Genomic DNA, 17,485 nt, shown 5'->3' with positions numbered 1-17,485 from the left:
AGTGCATTGAGCAATCTTTGTGTAGTCCTTACTGTAGATAATAAAAATTGAAAATAAGGTATAGTTTACCTTGAGCGCAGAATTTAATTATTCAGTCTGGACGTGTTCATCAGTTAAATTTAGTCACTCAGTCGTGGCCGACTCTTTGTGACCCCATGGACTGCAGCACGCCAGGCTTCCCTGTCCATCACCAACTCATGTCCATCATGTCAGTGATCCCATCCAACCATCTCATCCTCTGTTGTTCCCTTCTCCTCCCGCCTTCAATCTTTCCCAACGTCAGGGTCTTTTCCAATGAGTCTGTTCTTCGAATCAGGTAGCCAAAGTATTGGAGCTTCAGCATCAGTCGTTCCAATGAGTATTCAGGATCGATTTCCTTTAGGATTGACTGATTTGATTGCCTTGCTGTCAAAGGGACTCTCAAGAGTCTTCTCTAACACCACAGTTGAAAGCATCAATTCTTTGGTGCTCAGCTTCCTTCATGGTCCAACTCTCACATCCTTACATGACTACTGAAAAAACCATAGCTTTGACTAGACAGACCTTTGTTGGCAAAGTAATGTTTCTGCTTTTTAATGTGCTGTCTCAGTTGGTCATAGCTTTCTTCCAAGGAGCAAATGTCTTTTAATTTCATGGCTGCAGTCACCATCTGCAGTGATTTTGGAGCCCCAAAAAATAAAGTCTCTCACTGTTTACATTGTTTCCCTATCTATTTGCCATGAACTAGATGTGTTACAATTAGTAAAATATAGTTGATTACCAGTTTATTTAATAAGTATAGTTTATTGGGTTTTCATTTGAAGTATCCATTGTATTTGCCTTTTTCTGCTGCTGCTGAGTCGCCTCAGTCGTGTCCGACTCTGTGCAACCCCATAGACAGCAGCCCACCAGGCTCCACCATCCCTGGGATTCTCCAGGCAGGAACACTGGAGTGGGTTGCCATTTCCTTCTCCAATGCATGAAAGTGAAAAGTGAAAGTGAAGTCGCTTAGTCCTGTCTGACTCTTAGCGACCCCACGGACTGCAGTCCACCAGCCTCTTCCATCCATGGGATTTTCCAGGCAAGAGTACTGGAATGGGTTGCCATTGCCTTCTCCATGCCTTTTTCTGGTAAATCACAATTTTAGAAGCAGCAGCTTGGAGAATCTGGAAGTATTGACCATCTAGCAGAAAGCAAAAAGTTGAGTCCAGGATAAACGACGCAGGGTCAGAGCTTTAAGCTACCTCCAGGGTCTAGGCAAACAGAAAATTAAGCAGAAAAAAAAATTACCTGATATCTAGCATAGAGTCGGGGTTGGCTTAGACTCACTCACCCCAGGAAGTCAGTCCATAGGTATGCTCTTAGCTTTTCAGTGTGTCATCTTAAATGAGTTCTAAAGTCAGTACCTAAGATGAAAATTGCATATAGTCAAAATTATCCTGGGAAGTCTCTCAGGAAAACACAACATAGGAGATCAGTGTACTGTCTCTCAAAAAGTTCAGCACAGCCTGTTTTTCCTCCAGCAATGAAACAGATGGCTGATTCTGTTTGAAAACCAGATGAAGAAGTTGGCGGGCGTTGGGGACGATGTTGTATGAAAAATCCATACTGTATCTTTAAACACTGGAATCACATTCAGTGTGGCAAAGTGCTGGTGCTAAAAGACGTGAGGAACCTGAAGCCGATTGAGAGAAGAACAGATTCACCGTCTTTGATGTCCACTACTTAGACTACTATGAATGGCCAGTGGCATCACTCACAGATGACAGCGAGAGAGATGATGTTGAGCCCATGCAGCTGAGTTATGATAAGTTAATGTGCAGGTGCTGCTGCTCTGCTGTATAAAGTAGATGTTAGGTGGCTAGAAATGAATAGTAATTGGGTCCAGGTGATCCTGATAAATGAGATCCATCTATTCCACTAAGATCACTGGTGGCTCCTGTATCACTAAACCCAGTGGCATTTTACGATTCCCATCTTATTTGAACTTCAGTATCTTTTGATGCTGTGGACCACTCCCTGATTTATTGACATGGCCTTCTCCTGGTTTGCTCTCACCATTCTAGCTATTCTACTCTCTAGCAATCTCCTTTATAGAATCATCGTCTTTACCAGATATTTTAAGCTTTTGAGTTCCTCAGAAGACAGTCCTACTGTTTCTTCTGTTCTCATTGTTGTATTCTCTACCCAGGGGATTTTGACTACTTCCTAGGCTCCACCTGTTGTATTCATTAATAATTCCCGAATTTATAGCTCCACTGTAGACAAATCCAGGTTTCATCTTCAGACAAGGGTAGCCAACTGCTTTTTTATATCTCTAATTGGATACCTCAAAGCCACTCGAAACTACCTGTCTTCCTCCAGTTGTCTGAATTTTGGTAAACAGAACCATCCCCATATATAATCAAGTTAAGTACTTAAATAACCCTCCTTGACCACTTTTCTCTGCTTCCTGCACACGCATATCCAAGCCATTATAAAGATCTCAACATTTCCACTGCTGTTAACCTGTCCAAGCCAGTACTACTCTTGCTTAGGCTCTTAAAATAGCCTCTCACTGGCCTGTCTGCATCGACTTTTGTCCCTATTCAATCCGTTCTTCCCCATGTAGCCAAAGTAGTGTTATGGATTTTATTTTTGTGTTTTGGTCACTTATCCTGCAGCAGGCTAGCCTAATGTATTCACTGGCTAATTGCAGGGTTCCAGTGGAATGAGAGAAAGTATGTAAAGACCTAGAGGCGAAGGCTTACGATCACTTTCATGTCAGTCCATTGGCATAGGAAAACCCAGTGTACATCCATACTCAAAGGATGAGGGAAACAGGCCCTAGTCCTTGGTGGGAGGAACTTCAAAGTGACATTTCAAGAGACGTTGTTATATGTAGGTGAAAAGTGAAACTTCCTTTTTTCCTTGCAGGATGCTTAATAAAATGAGGTCCTGTTTGTAAAGTGTTAATACAACTTAGTCTTGATTACAGAGAAGGCAATGGCACCCCACTCCAGTACTTTTGCCTAGAAAATCCCATGGACAGAGGAGCCTGGTGGGCTTCAGTCCATGGGGTTGCTAAGAGTCGGACACGACTGAGCGACTTCACTTTCACTTTTCACTTTCATGCATTGGAGAAGGAAATGGCACCCCACTCCAGTGTTCTTGCCTGGAGAATCCCAGGGACAGGGGAGCCTGGTGGGCTGCCGTCTATGGGGTCGAAGAGTCGGACATGACTGAAGCGACTTGGCCGAAGCAGCAGCAGTCTTGATTAAGTTGCACTTTAATAAAACACTCTGGTATTTTTTTTTTATTTTTGGAGACATAGTATTTCTTACTGTTTTAAATGGGATTTGATTAAAAGAGAAAAAAGAAAGCTTTCATTCATTCATAGTAGAAAAGTGCCTAAGTGCCTGCAGTGTTTCAGGTAGTGTATTAAGGGTGTCCTATGAACTTGACAGAAAAAATACACCCGTAACAATAGCTTTGTTTTCTTCTGGCTTAGAGACTTGTAGACACCATAAATCATCAGATAGCTCCAAAAATGAATATATAATTTAATATTTGATGCGACCAGTGAAGAGTAAGTCTGCTGCTGCTAAGTCGCTTCAGTCGTGTCCGACTCTGTGCGACCCCAGAGATGGCAGCCCAGCAGGCTCCCCTGTCCCTGGGATTCTCCAGGCAAGAACACTGGAGTGGGGTGCCATTTCCTTCTCCAGTGCATGAAAGTGAAAAGTGAAAGTGAAGTCGCTCAGTCGTGTCCGACTCCTAGCGACCCCATGGACTGCAGCCTACCAGGCTCCTCTGTCCATGGGATTTTCCAGGCAAGAGTACTGGAGTGGGGTGCCATTGCCTTCTCTGAAGAGTAAGTCTAGGATAGTATAATTAAAGGTTTTAATCCAGTCATCACTGTCAGAAGTTTCCAGTGTGGCAATTCAGTCAACATCAGAAGTCACAGAAGAGATATCATTAACATATAAACTCAGGTTGTTTTTCCAGGGTAAGATGGGTTTTGCCTTGCAAGACAAGCATAGCACATTTTTGATATTAAAAAAAAAATGTAAAAACACCAAGAAAAGCATAGCACATAGTAGATCATTCATAAACAGTTATTGAGGAGTTAATGCACAAACGAATAACTGAGACTTTTCATCAAGATGAATCCTGTCTCCCCCAGCCTCAACTTGGGAGAGATTCTTGTGAAACAGCATGAATTTAAGAAGTTGGTGAATTGGAGGAGGAAAATGTCACCATTATTTCTTCAAAAGAACTTCAGAGAGAAAGACTGTTGCCCCCATGAAACAGTGCTGTTCCGTTGCTCAGTCGTGTCTGACTTTGCAACCTTGTGGACAGCACACCAGGCTTCCCTCTCCTTCACCATCTTCCCGGAGTGTGCTCAAACTCGTGTCTGTGGAGTCGATGATGCCATCCAACCATCTCAGCATCTGTTGCTCCCTTCTCCTGCCCTCAATCTTTCCCAGCATCAGGGTCTTTTCCATTGAGTCCACTCTTTGCATTAGGTGCCAAAGTATTGGAGCTTCAGCATCAGTCCTTCCAGTGAATATTCAGGTTGATAAAACAGGGAGGAAGGGCAAACAAAGCAGGAGGGTTCAGAACCACAAGCAGAAAAAGTAAGTTGTCTGAGTAAAGGAAGGAAACAGCTCAAACATCCCCCACCCCCACGCCCACCCCTTGCTCCCCTGCTGCCCTCACTTTCACATACGGAAACCCCAGTACTTCATTTTGTATATAGTGCAGAGGACTAGATTTCCTTAGGGAAACCACTGAATCAGCTTCTTCCCTATTGCTCAGACATTTGAGGATGCTGTAAAAAATCTTGAGAGCAGAGTGAATAAAAATGCATATTCTGGCATCAGAATACCTGGGCTTGAATGTTGGTTCTGCCATTTCTTTGCAAAGTAACTGGTAGGCTGCAGTCCATGGGGTCGCTAGGAGTCGGACACGACTGAGCGACTTCACTTTCGATTTTCACTTTCATGCATTGGAGAAGGAAATGGCAACCCACTCCAGTGTTCTTGCCTGGAGAATCCCAGGGACGGCGGGGCCTGGTGGGCTGCCGTCTATGGGGTCGCACAGAGTCGGACACGACTGAAGCGACTTAGCAGCAGCAGCAGCAGCAACCTTGGGCCAGTTACTTAATTTCTGGATATACTAATGAAAAGCCTACCTTCAGAGTTTGTTACAAGGAATACATTTGTAAAAACATGTAAGATCCTTAGAACTGTGCCTTATTTTTATTTCTTTTAAATGCTATGTAAGTGTTCAATATCATTGCTATTATTCCTTGTTGAGAGTCACATTTAGCTTTAAGTTTTTTCAAAGAATCTTAAGATGAGATGATTATAGTTAAGCTTATGTGCATCTGGTTTTCAAGCACTTTGGAAGCAAGGCAATTTATGCAGTTTCTTACACATACTGTAAATTATCTGCGTGAGAAATATATTGATACTATGTATTCTGATTTTGTGATTATCTTCCATTTAATTTTCAGGAGGATCCTCATCGACACTGGAGAACCATCAATCCCAGAATATATCAGCTGTTTAAAGCAGGCTCTGATGGAATTTAACACAGCCATCCAGGAAATCATAGTGACGCATTGGCACCGTGATCATACTGGAGGCATAGGAGATATTTGTAAAAGCATCAATAATGGTAAACAGAAAATATTTATTAAGCTCATTGAAGAAAACTGTGTTTTCAGGATCATTTAATTCAGTTAACAGAGCTAAGTAAGCTAGCATTTACTGAATACTGCATAATTAAATGGTACTTTCAGAAACTACTGTAACTTGAAAACTAGCCCCAGTTTTAACAAAGAAGGAAAGAAAAGTCCTATTTTCTACCTCTGATCTCTTTTACCTGGTATTTTTCCCCATTGCCCGGTAACAAAGGTCAGTTTTAGTTTGTGTGACACTTACTATTTCCGATTAAATACCAAGCAGCTACTGTTAAATGTTTACTATGTGCCCGGCACTGTGCCGATCACATGGCCTGAGTACTGTGAGGTGGGTGTGTTCTTACCCATATGTCTTCCAGAGCATAAGGCAATCACCATGATAAACTGAATTACTGGGGAAGGAGTGTCATATTGGTAATTCTCTGTCCTTGAAACCTCTTAAGTACTGACGCTTTACCATCTTTCTCATTCCCTCATCCCACCATCACACGCATAGTTTCATCCATCCATCCATTCCTTTACCAAACACTGGAGTGACTGCTATATGCAGGTACTATTCTTGACACAAGGAACCTAGCAGTGAACAAAACATGGAGCTTTATTCTCACAGGGAAGGTAAATGGTAAATGAATCATAGATCAGATGGTGACAGGTACTACAAAGAAAAGTAAAGCGACGACATGAAAGCAGGGGGAGAAAGGGTAAAGCAGAGGGGGGCAGTGGCAGAGATATCCAGGGTGGAGGGAGAGGCAGTGAGCCGTACAGTGTCTGAGAGCAGGGCTTACCTGGCTGAGGGCATTGCAGGGCCAGAGATACTGGAACAGGACTGTGCTTGGCCTGTCCAAGGCACTGGAAAGACAAGGAAGTTGAGAAAGTTCATTCACACAAGGGATGCATGTAGCATTCAACTAGTAGTGTTTGTATTACTATCTTTTTAGGCGTCGAGACTAATTGGGACACCAAGATATTCTCAGGCCCAGCACCAATATCACCAGGATGCCAATTGTGAAAACCTGTCTAACCTGACCGTCTTACCTGCTCACTTCCTTTCTTCCAATCCAAGGGGACTGTCCACTGCAGGAAATTATTCTTTCTTAGTCACACCTGTCCTCGCCTTTCTTTCTCCTGTCCATCGTTAAATTTTGCAAATTAAAAAACTATACTGAGGACCCTTAATTACCTCTGGTCAGTTCTTTTAACGTGAGGGTCAGGGTGATGAATTAAAATACTTACGGCCCCCTTTTTCTCCTTCATGAGTCAGCTTTATTGAGCTTGAATTCACATACATAAAATGGACCCATTTGAAGTGTATAGTTTGGCAAACATTGATGTGACCACTCCAATCAAGATCATTCTCCCAACACCCCAAAAAGATCTGCCAAAGGCCGTTTGCAGTGACTCCCCCTCCACCCTCAACAGCCACACATCTGCTTCGTTTCGCCATAGGTTAGTTTTGTGTGTGTGTTGAAGTTTCCTATGATGGAAGAATACAGAACCACTCTTTGTCTGGCTTCTCTCATACCACATCTTGTTTCTGAGATTCACCTGTGCTTCATGCATCAGTAGTCTGTCCCTTTCTTATTGCCAAATGGTAACTCATGGTAGGGATATACCACCATCTATGTGTATCCATTCACCTATTGATGGCCATCTGACCCACTTTCTTCAAATTAAACATGAAAATAGGTTTGAGTTCCCTACAAAATAATATTTATTTAATAAATTAACTATTATGTTGATTTAAAAGGAGAAATTTGACACAGCTTTATAGCCACAAAAACTTGAGAGCTTGTTTGAGACGTGGCTTGTGTTTCATTCTGAACTCTGTGGAAACTAGACCAGCTACATGCAGACCTTGAGTTGCTTAGCACTAAAATTGTTCAGAGGTAACTTTCAGGATCTCCTCCCCAAAGTTCCATATATTTCTTCATTCTTTCAATTGTTAATCACTATCATTTTTGTTCCACTTCAGTTTTTTTGTTCTATATTTTAATAGTTTAAATTTTTTATAATTTTGTTTAGCTGTTAGCATGGCAGAAAATTTTCAGCTACTTTACAGTGCCAGCAACCTATGTTTCTAACAGGACACACCAAAATTATGAATGCCACTTATAAGATTTTTGTGGGAAGATAAGTTAATCGCTGAGTCGTGCCCGACTCTTTATGACCCCATGTACTGCAGCCCTCCAGGCTCCTCTGTCCATGGGGATTTTCCAGGCAAGAATATTGGAGTGGGTTGCCATGCCCTACCCCAGGAGATGTTCCCAACCCAGGGATCAAACCTGGGTCTCTCACATTCTTGGCAGATTCTTTACCATCTGAGCCACCAGGGAAGACTGCCTCTTAAGCAGACTGCTTACAAAATGTAAAATACAATCAGTATGTGATTTGGGAACTCCTAGTGGCTTACAGGGAACCAGAATATTACCAGACATGAGAACTAGATGGCCTCGGGCTGTCTGAGTGTTTTGGTTTGGTTTGGGGTAAATCTTATGAAATATATTTTGTTATCTGATAATTATTATTTTGCAGCTGAAGTTGGGCCTTTGCCATGTGTTTAACATCCAAGTCTTAGGAGTCAAACAGTTGCTTCCTGCTTTTCAATTAGAATGTGTTTTTATTAGAAGGTATTATACATGAGCAACATCACATGTTTGTATCAGCTTAAATAATTAGCATCAACAATGTTGTTATAATCCATAAACCTTAACAAATGACTGAGGGTTTCCTCCTGTTTAAATAATTATATGATGGAGACAGAAAGTAGATAAGTTGTTGCCAAGAGCAGGGAGAAGGAAAGAATAAGGAGTGAATACCATCAAGTACAAGGATTTGAAAACGTTCTAAAATTTTATAGTGCTTATGCTGTATAGTTCTTTGAATATACTTTAAAACAAACAAACAAACCTAACAACAATAGTGAGTTGCGCATTTCAAAAGGGTCGAGTTTATAATATGTGAATTCCATCTCAATAATAACATGGTTGCTTTCATCATGCCTGTCTTCATCTTGCCTGTATAGTTTGCTGTTGTGAATAGGATATGTGTTTTCAAATTTGCACGTTATGATACAGACTTATTTTATCATATGACATTTGTTTTGTAATTTTGAGATAGTTGTGAGTTTTTTGGAGGGGTCATCTGCCAAAGATCTCATAACTAGAGATAAACTATCTCCACTGCTTCACTGAAAGGCAAAATTGTGTAGATTACAAAATAAAAACAAAAAAGCCTTTCTATCTCACTCTAGAATGAAGACAGCCTTATTGTGTAATGTCAGTTCCCAGCATGACATACTATTTTTTGCCTCTGCCTCTTAAGATGCAAAGTAATGGAGTTTGGAGCTGAGAAGAGGGAAGGTCTAGTTGCTGTTGTTTTATTTTCTTTTTATTATATTTGTGGTATTTCTGTTTCCTCCCTACCAGCCAGATTTCTATCCTTTTTCAGTTTTCCTCAGAATGTTTTTTTCTCCTTCCGTATTTCCACTGATACCACCCTAGCCCTGATGCTATCTTTCAGCGGGTTTATTGCAGTCACCCCCCTCACCCCCATCTTTGTGATCTCTCCCCCTGCAGTCCCCCCACCTGCAGCCATCATACTCATCTACCTGTTAACACTATTTCATTTTCTTACTAAAGAGTGTACAGTAGCCACATACTGCTGCTGCTGCTGCTGCTGCTAAGTCGCTTCAGTTGCGTCCCACTCTGTGGGACCCCATAGACGGCAGCCCACCAGGCTCCTCTCTCCCTGGGATTCTCCAGGCAAGGACACTGAAGTGGGTTGCCATTTCCTTCTCCAGTTCATGAAAGTGAAAAGTGAAAGTGAAACCGCTCAGTCGTGCCCGACTCTTAGCGACCCCATGGACTACAGCCTACCAGGCTCCTCCATCCATGGGATTTTCCAGGCAGGAGTACTGGAGTGGGTTGCCGTTGCCTTCTCCATAGCCACATACAGTGAAGTTTAAATCCTTCTGTTCTGTGAAGGGCACTTTAAGGCCCTCCATGATCTGAGCTCGTCTCACTTACCCCACTTTCCCTCCACATTTCCCAGCCAGTGTTTTGCTTTAGACAAGTAGGCAGTGTCACGTTTGGCACATGCACAGAGCTCATCCTTGTTTCTATGCCTTTACTAGCACCATTCCCCACAAGTCTTTCTCTGAACCTTTTCCCATCCTGCTCATCCTGTAAGTCACACCTCAAGTTCTATCGTGTCTATGAACCCCTTCCTAACTGTCGCTCCTTTCTGTAAACACTTGTTGCTTTTATTAGCTGCATTGTCCATTTAGTATATCCATGAAATAGGCCTGAGTGTAGTCCTCTATTGCCTGTTTGTGTTTTATTTCCCCAACTATGACAGTTTTTAAGCACTTTGGGATCATGGTGCTTGTATTCACTATACGTGATATACTGGTTATATGATTGCCCACTCAGGTGTTGATTGGTTAAGTAATTGATTGTCTTTGTGTCAGGGAGGGTACTATGGTTTACATTGATTTTAATGTTTTCATATCTCAGCCCTGAGTTTGGGGCTTCCTTTCAGCATTCACAGAAGGAACCTTATGTTCAGCATCTAACCCAGGAAAATATTAATACTGTTGCCAAGTTCCCTCTGTGATCCTCCATTTGACATGGAGGTTATTGTTACCTGAATTATATTAAGTTCTGCCATGATGCCATATCTCTTTTACTTTGTTAGGCACTTAAATTAGAGAAGGAAATAGCAACCCACTCCAGTATTCTTGCCTAGAGAATCCTGTGGACAGAGGAGCCTGGTGGGCTGCCGTCTATGGGGTTGCACGAGTTGGACACGACTGAAGTGACTTAGCAGCAGCAGACACTTAGATAGAAAAAAGTTCCTGGGTTCTGTACTGCTGGTCCTTAAACACCCATTTTCTTTTAAATTTTTATTTTATATCAGAGTATAGTTGATTTACAATGTTGTGTTAGTCTCCGGTGTACAGCAGAGTAATTCACTTATGCATGCATTTGTGTCCCACTCTTTGTAACCCAATGGACTGTAGCTGCCCCCCCCCACCTCCCCAGGCTCCACTGTCCATGGGATTCTTCAGGCAAGAATACTGGAGTGGGTTGCCATTTCCTTCTCCAGGGGATCTTATAGATAGATAGATAGGTGATCTTATAGATAGATAGACAGACATAAATATATATATATATATATACACACACACATATATATCTATTCTTTTTCAGATTCTTTCCCCATATAGATTATTACAGAGCTTTGAGTAGAGTTCCTGGTGCTATACAATATTCAGTACCCATCTTGATCTCAAAGCTAGCTGAGACTGTGAAGTGCTATTTCCAAATTTTTTATAAAAATAAGAGTGACTAGAAAAACACAAAGGCTTTTATGTAGATCTGAAAGGGTATGATAGAATAAAAATCTCTTTGTTAAGGTGGGAAAAAATAGTTACCATCTCAGAGGTATGCTGCTATAATTCATCCCAATTTCTGTTGCCTCTTACTGTTAATTTACTCAAGTGTTTGTGGCTGTATGGAAGTTGGCCTTGTAAAAGGCTGAATTATCACTTAAAATGTGACTTCATATATTTTACATGTTTTGTGACTAGACACTACCTATTGCGTTAAAAAACTCCCACGGAATCCTGAGAGAAAAGAAATTATAGGCAACGGAGAGCAACAGTATGTTTATGTGAAAGATGGAGATATAATTAAGACTGAAGGTGCCACACTAAGGTAAGTCATCGTCCTTGAGCTGGGGAAGCAGGGTGGGGATCTACGCCTATGTGTTACAAAAGCGGGAGAAGGGAGATTCATCACATTTGCTTGTCTGAGTGAAGATACCTCAGGAAGGATACAGAAGATGTGCTGACATTGGTTTCTCTGGTTGCTTGATAAGCAGAGGAAAAGACTTTTCACTCAATCTACCTTTCTAAAATTGTTTATTTGAATTAATTGAGGACCTTTTCAAATAAATCAAATTTAAATTTTAAAAAATGGAGTAGCTTCCTGCTAGGGTGATTTAGGGATCTTCCCATTAGGTAAATTCAGGGCTCTCTCATGCTCTCACTTCCAAAGGCTGACCCATCCCTAAAGTAAACACATTTCAGGCCAGACTCATCTCTCCTGAGACCTGTCTGAGGGATTTGAAAGGGTATTTCAGATTCAACTTTAAAGCTGAACTAATTCTGGTTTTCTCTCCCCCACAAACTGTACTTGCTTTCCGACTTCAAAATAGTTACTTTTCTTAGTACTTTATAGAAATTTTTTTTTTGCTAAGATAGAAGCTGACTCCTCTTCACTCTTATCGTTCCTCCTTCTCCCCTCCCCACCCTTGCCTGCTACATTTAATCGGGTTAGTTTTTAACCTCAGAAATACTTGGCAGTGCAGCCTCTTTTTCACCTTGTGTACAACCACTACCTCTTACTCAGTCTTCCTGTCTTCCTAATCTAACCCTTCATAGCCTGTGTCACCTGGAACATGGAATAGTGCTCCCTGCACACAAGATAATGTTTGTTCCCCTGATGTGTCACAGTCTGGCCCCACAGGTTCCTGGTCTTCGCTCTCATCACTACCCTCATAGGCACAGTTACAAGGACATTCTGTGCATCCGTGCCTTGGCTCGTACCATCCCCTGTACCAGGCATCGCCCCTTCTCTTCAACTTGTCTCCCTGACAGATTCTTATCTGTTCATTCTTCAAACCTAATCTACCCATTACTTAGTTTAAGAACCCTTTTAAGAACCCTTTCTGGGCAAAATTCATTGCTCTTTCCCCTAACTTTCCTATAACCTTTATTGTTTTGTCATAGCACATATTAAATTTAAGCTTTTTTGTACGTAAGTACCTCAAGTAATCAACTCCTTAGCTTCACTAATTAATATTAGTTAATTCTAGTTGCTGTGGTCAACCAATCCAGAAATGGGTAATGGCTAAAACATGGAAGAAGTTTACTTCTCAGTCACAGAAAGTCCAAAAGTGGGTAGTGATCAGTGAGGAGCCCTCCTGCAAGTGAGGTTTCAAGCTCCTTCCATCTTGTGATTCCATTACCCTCAGTCCTTGCTTTCAAGGTCGCCATGCTCACCTCCCTCAACCCAGCGGGTGGAGAAGGAGGCAAGCAGGTTGACAGAAAAGGCAATTTGCAGACTCTGAAAAGAATGGTTTTCCAAATGAGTCTTTCTCAATTAAAAGAAAAAAACCACAGAGTCTGTTCATAAATGCATTTTATTGTGATTATTCATAGAATTGTCTGTAAGATATGATACACACTGACACTATTTTTTCCATGGTGGTTTGATTTACATGTATTATGGTTCAGCTAACGTCCATCATCTCATATAGTTAAAAAGAAATGAAAGAAGAGTAAAAAGAAAAAAAGAACAATTTTCTCCTTGTGATCAGAACTCAGGATTTATTCTCCTAACAGCTTTTTTATAGAGCTTTCAGTCACCTTGTTGTACATTGTATGCCTTGGACTTATCTTATAATTGGAAATTTGTACCTTTAACTACCTTTCCTCCATTTCTCCCTCCTCTCACCCTCCACCTCTGGTAACTGCATGCCTGATCTCTTTTTCTGTGAGTTTGGTGTGTGTGTTTTTTTTTTTTTTAAGATTCCACATATAAGTGAGATCATGTTGTATTTGTCTTTCTCTGTCTGACTTATTTTACTTAGCATAATGCCTTCAAGGTCCATGTACGTTGTCCCAAATGGTAGGATTCCCTCATTTGTTATGGCTGAATAAGACTGCATTGTGTGTATATGTGTGTGTGTATCACAGCTTTTTCATCCATTAGTGGCCACTTAGGTTGTTTCCATGTTTTGGCTATTGTAAATAACACTGCTGTGAACATTGGGCTACAGATATTTTTTGAAGTTAGTGTTTTCATTTCCTGAGCATCTATTCCTGAGAATAGAATTGCTGGTGATATGTAGTTCTATTTTTAATTTTTTGAGACTTCTCCATCTTGTTTTCTGTAGTGGCTGTATCAATTTACAGTCCTACCAATAATGCACAATCATTTCCTTTTCTCCACACACACAGCAGCACTTCATATCTCTTATGTTGTTGATGATGGCCATTCTGACGGGCATGAGGTGACATCTTATTTTGGTTTTAATCTGGATTTCCCCAATGACCAATAATGTTGAACAGTTTTCATGTTCCTGTTGGTCTTTCATCTGTCTTCTTTGGAAAAATGTCTATTCAAGTTTTTGGTCATTTTTTTAATTGGATTTTTTTTGCTGTTGAGTTTTTTAAGTTCCTTATGTATTTTGGATGTTAACTCTTCATCAGATATATGGTTTGCAAATGTTTTCCCATTCTGTAGACTGTCTTCACATATTTTTATATTTGCTAGAAATATACCTACTGGAATCATTTTCGTATAACATGAATACTTTCATTAATAGGTTGCAACAGGTTTAATCAGACCAGAGATCATTTCTAACATCTCTTTATTAACTTGACATTGGTGCAACTATAAAAATGTAATTGTTTGCAATATATAAAGCATATACTTAGAAACTATAAAAGAATAATAGTTCTTAATGCCTCTCAAAAGTAATTGCTCCCCTTACACTAGTAGCTCATGTTCTTGTACCTTACATCTATTAAATTTTTAGCAGAATTTTTTATAAGGATTTGATTTTTTTTTTTTTGTAAGGGAGAAATCATTCTAAGTTACACTCATTTCTGTTTTCTTCTTGTTCAGTGGCTAAGTCATGTCTGACTCTGTGCAACCCATGGACTGTAGCACGCTAGGCTTCCTTGTCTTTCACTGTCTCCCACAGTTTGCTCAACTCATGTGCATTGAGTCGGTGATGCCACCCAACCATCTCACCCTCTGTTCCCCCCTTCTCCTTCTACCTTCAATCTTTCACAGCCTCAAGGTCTTTTCCAATGAGTTGACTCTTCACGTCAAGTCACCAAAATATTGGAGCTTTCAGCTTCAGCATCAGTCCTTCTAATGAATATTCAGAATTGATTTCCTTTAGGATTGACTGATTTGATCTCCTTACTGTCTAAGGGACTCTCAAGAGTCTTTCCCAGCACCACAATTCAAAAGTATCAATTCTTCACAACACTCAGCCTTCTTTATGGTCCAACTCTCATATCCATACAGGACTACTGGAAAAACTATAGCTTTGACTGTACGGACCTTTGTTGGCAAAATGATGTCTCTTCTTTTTAGTACACTGTCTGGATTTGTCATAGCTTTTCTTCGAGGGAGGACTGTCTTTCAATTTCAGGGCTGTGGTCACTGACCACAGTGGTTTTGCAGCCCAAGGAAATAAATTCTGCCACTGTTTCCACTTTTCCCCATCATTAGCCATGAAGTGATGGGACTGGATGCCATGATCTTAATTCTTTGAATGTTGAGTTTTAAGCCAGCTTTTTCACTCTCCTCTCAAACTCTCATCAAGAGGCTCTTTGTTCCTCCTCATTTTCAGCCATTAGAGTGGTATCATCTCAGTCAGTCAGTTCAGTCGCTCAGCCGTATCCAACTCTTTGCAACCCCATGGACTGCAAAATGTCAGACTTCCCTGTCTATCACCAACTCCTGGAGCTTACTCAAACTCATGTCCATCAAGTCAGTGATGCCATCCAATCATCTCATCCTCTGTCATCCCCTTCTCCTGCCTTCAATCTTTCCCAGCATCAGGGTCATTTCCAGTGAGTTGATTCTTGACATCAGGTGACCAGGTATTGGAGTTTTAGCATCAGCCCTTCCAATGAATATTCAGGACTGATTTCCTTTAGGATTGACTGGTTGGATCTCCTTGCAGTCCAGGGGACTCTCAAGAGTCTTCTCCAACACCACAGTTCAACAGCATCAATTCTTTGGCGCTCAGCTTTCTTTACAGTCCAGCTGTCACATCCATACATGACCACTGGAAAAACCATGGCTTTGACTAGATGGACCTTTTTGGTAAAATAATGTCTCTGCTTTTTAATATGCTATCTAGGTTGGTCATAGCTTTTCTTCCAAGGAGCAAGTGTCTTAATTTCATGGCTACAGTCACCATCTGCAGTGATTCTGGAGCCCAAAAAAATAAAGTCTCTCACTGTTTCCATTGTTATCCCATCTATTTAGCATGAAGTGATGGGACCAGATGCCATGATCTTAGTTTTCTGAATGTTGAGTTTTAAGCCAACTTTTTCACTCTCCTCTTTCACTTTCATCAAGAGGCTTTTTAGTTCTTCTTCACTTTCTGCCATAAGGGTGTCATCTACGTATCTGAGGTTATTGATATTTCTCCCGGCAGTCTTGATTCCAGCTTGTGCTTCATCCAGCCTGGCATTTCACATGATGTACTCTGCATGTAAGTTAAATAAGCAGGGTGACAGTATACAGCCTTGACGTACTCGTTTCCCGATTTGAAACCAGTCTGTTGTTTCATGTCTAGTTCTAACTGTTGCTTCTTGACCCACATACAGATTTCTCAGGAGGCAGGTAAGGTGATCTCTCTAAGAATTTTCCACAGTGTGTTGTGATCCACACAGTTAAAGGCTTTGACATAGTCAATAAAGCAGAAATAGATGTTTTTCTGAAACTCTCTTGCTTTTTCAGTGATCCAGCAGATGTTGGCAATTTGATTTCTGGTTCCTCTGCCTTTTCTAAATCCAGCTTGAACATCTGGAAGTTCACGGTTCACGTACTGTTGAAGTCTGGCTTGGAGAATTTTGAGCATTACTTTGCTAGCGTGTGAGATGAGTGCAATTGTGCAATAGTTTGAACATTCTTTGGCATGGCCTTTCTTTGGGTTTGGAATGAAAACTGACCTTTTCCAGTCCTGTGGCCACTGCTGAGTTTTCCAGATTTGCTGGCATATTGAGTGCAGCACTTTCACAGCATCATCTTTTAGGATTTGAAATAAATAGCTCAACTGGAATTCCATCACCTCCACTAGCTTTGTTCATAGTGATGCTTCCTAAGCCCCATTTAACTTCACATTCCAGGATGTCTGGCTCTAGGTGAATGATCACATCATCGTCATTATCTGAGTCATGACAATTTTTTTGTATAGTTCTTCTGTGTATTCTTGCCACCTCTTCTTAGTATCTTCTGCTCCTGTTAGGTCCATACCATTTCTGTTCTTTATTGTGCCCATCTTTGCATGAAATGTTCCCTTGGTAGTTCTCATTTTCTTGAAGAGATCTCTAGTCTTTCCCAGTCTGTTGTTTTCCTCTATTTCTTTGCATTGATCACTGAGGAAGGCTTTCTTATCTCTCCTTGCTATTCTTTGGAATGCTGCATTTAAATGGGTATATCTCTCCTTTTCTCCTTTGCCTTTAGCTTCTCTTCTTTTCTCAGCTATTTGTAAGGCCTCCTCAGACAACCATTTTTCCTTTTTGCATTTCTTTTCCTTGGGGATGGTCTTGATCACTGCCTCCTGTACAATGTCAGGAACCTCCTCCCATAGTTCTTCAGGCACTCTGTCTATCAGATCTAATCCCTTGAATCTACTTGTCACTTCCACTGTATAATCGTAAGGGATTTGATTTAGGTCATACCTGAATGGTCTAGTGGTTTTCCCTACTTTCTTCAATAAGTCTGAATTTGGCAATAAGGAGTTCATGATCTGAGCCACAGTAAGCATCTGGTCTTGTTTTTGAGACTCTATAGAGCTTCTCCATCTTTTGGCTGCAAAGAATATAATCAGTCTGATTTTGGTGATGTACATGTGTAGAGTCGTCTCTTGTGTTGTTGGAGGAGGGTGTTTGCTATGACCAGTTTATTCTCTTGGCAGAACTCTGTGAGCCTTTGACCTGCTTCGTTTTACACTCTAAGGCCGAACTTGCCTGTTACACAGGTATCTCTTGACTTCCTACTT

At 41.0% G+C, this 17,485-nt stretch overlaps 1 protein-coding gene across 1 annotated transcript in view; it reads left to right on the top strand.

Moving 5' to 3' along the window:
- The window catches only part of LACTB2 (lactamase beta 2), a 32,725-nt gene that overhangs the window by 880 nt on the left and 14,360 nt on the right, over nt 1–17,485 (top strand). Inside the window, exons 2-3 of the mRNA XM_061438962.1 lie at nt 5,477–5,640; nt 11,256–11,382. Of these exons, the coding sequence (XP_061294946.1) occupies nt 5,477–5,640; nt 11,256–11,382 (291 nt within the window). The remainder of the gene's footprint in view (nt 1–5,476; nt 5,641–11,255; nt 11,383–17,485) is intronic.

The sequence above is a fragment of the Bos javanicus genome, chromosome 14 (genome assembly GCF_032452875.1).
Source record: "Bos javanicus breed banteng chromosome 14, ARS-OSU_banteng_1.0, whole genome shotgun sequence".
Lineage (NCBI taxonomy): Eukaryota > Metazoa > Chordata > Mammalia > Artiodactyla > Bovidae > Bos > Bos javanicus.
This window is presented reverse-complemented; position numbering and strand designations above follow the sequence as displayed.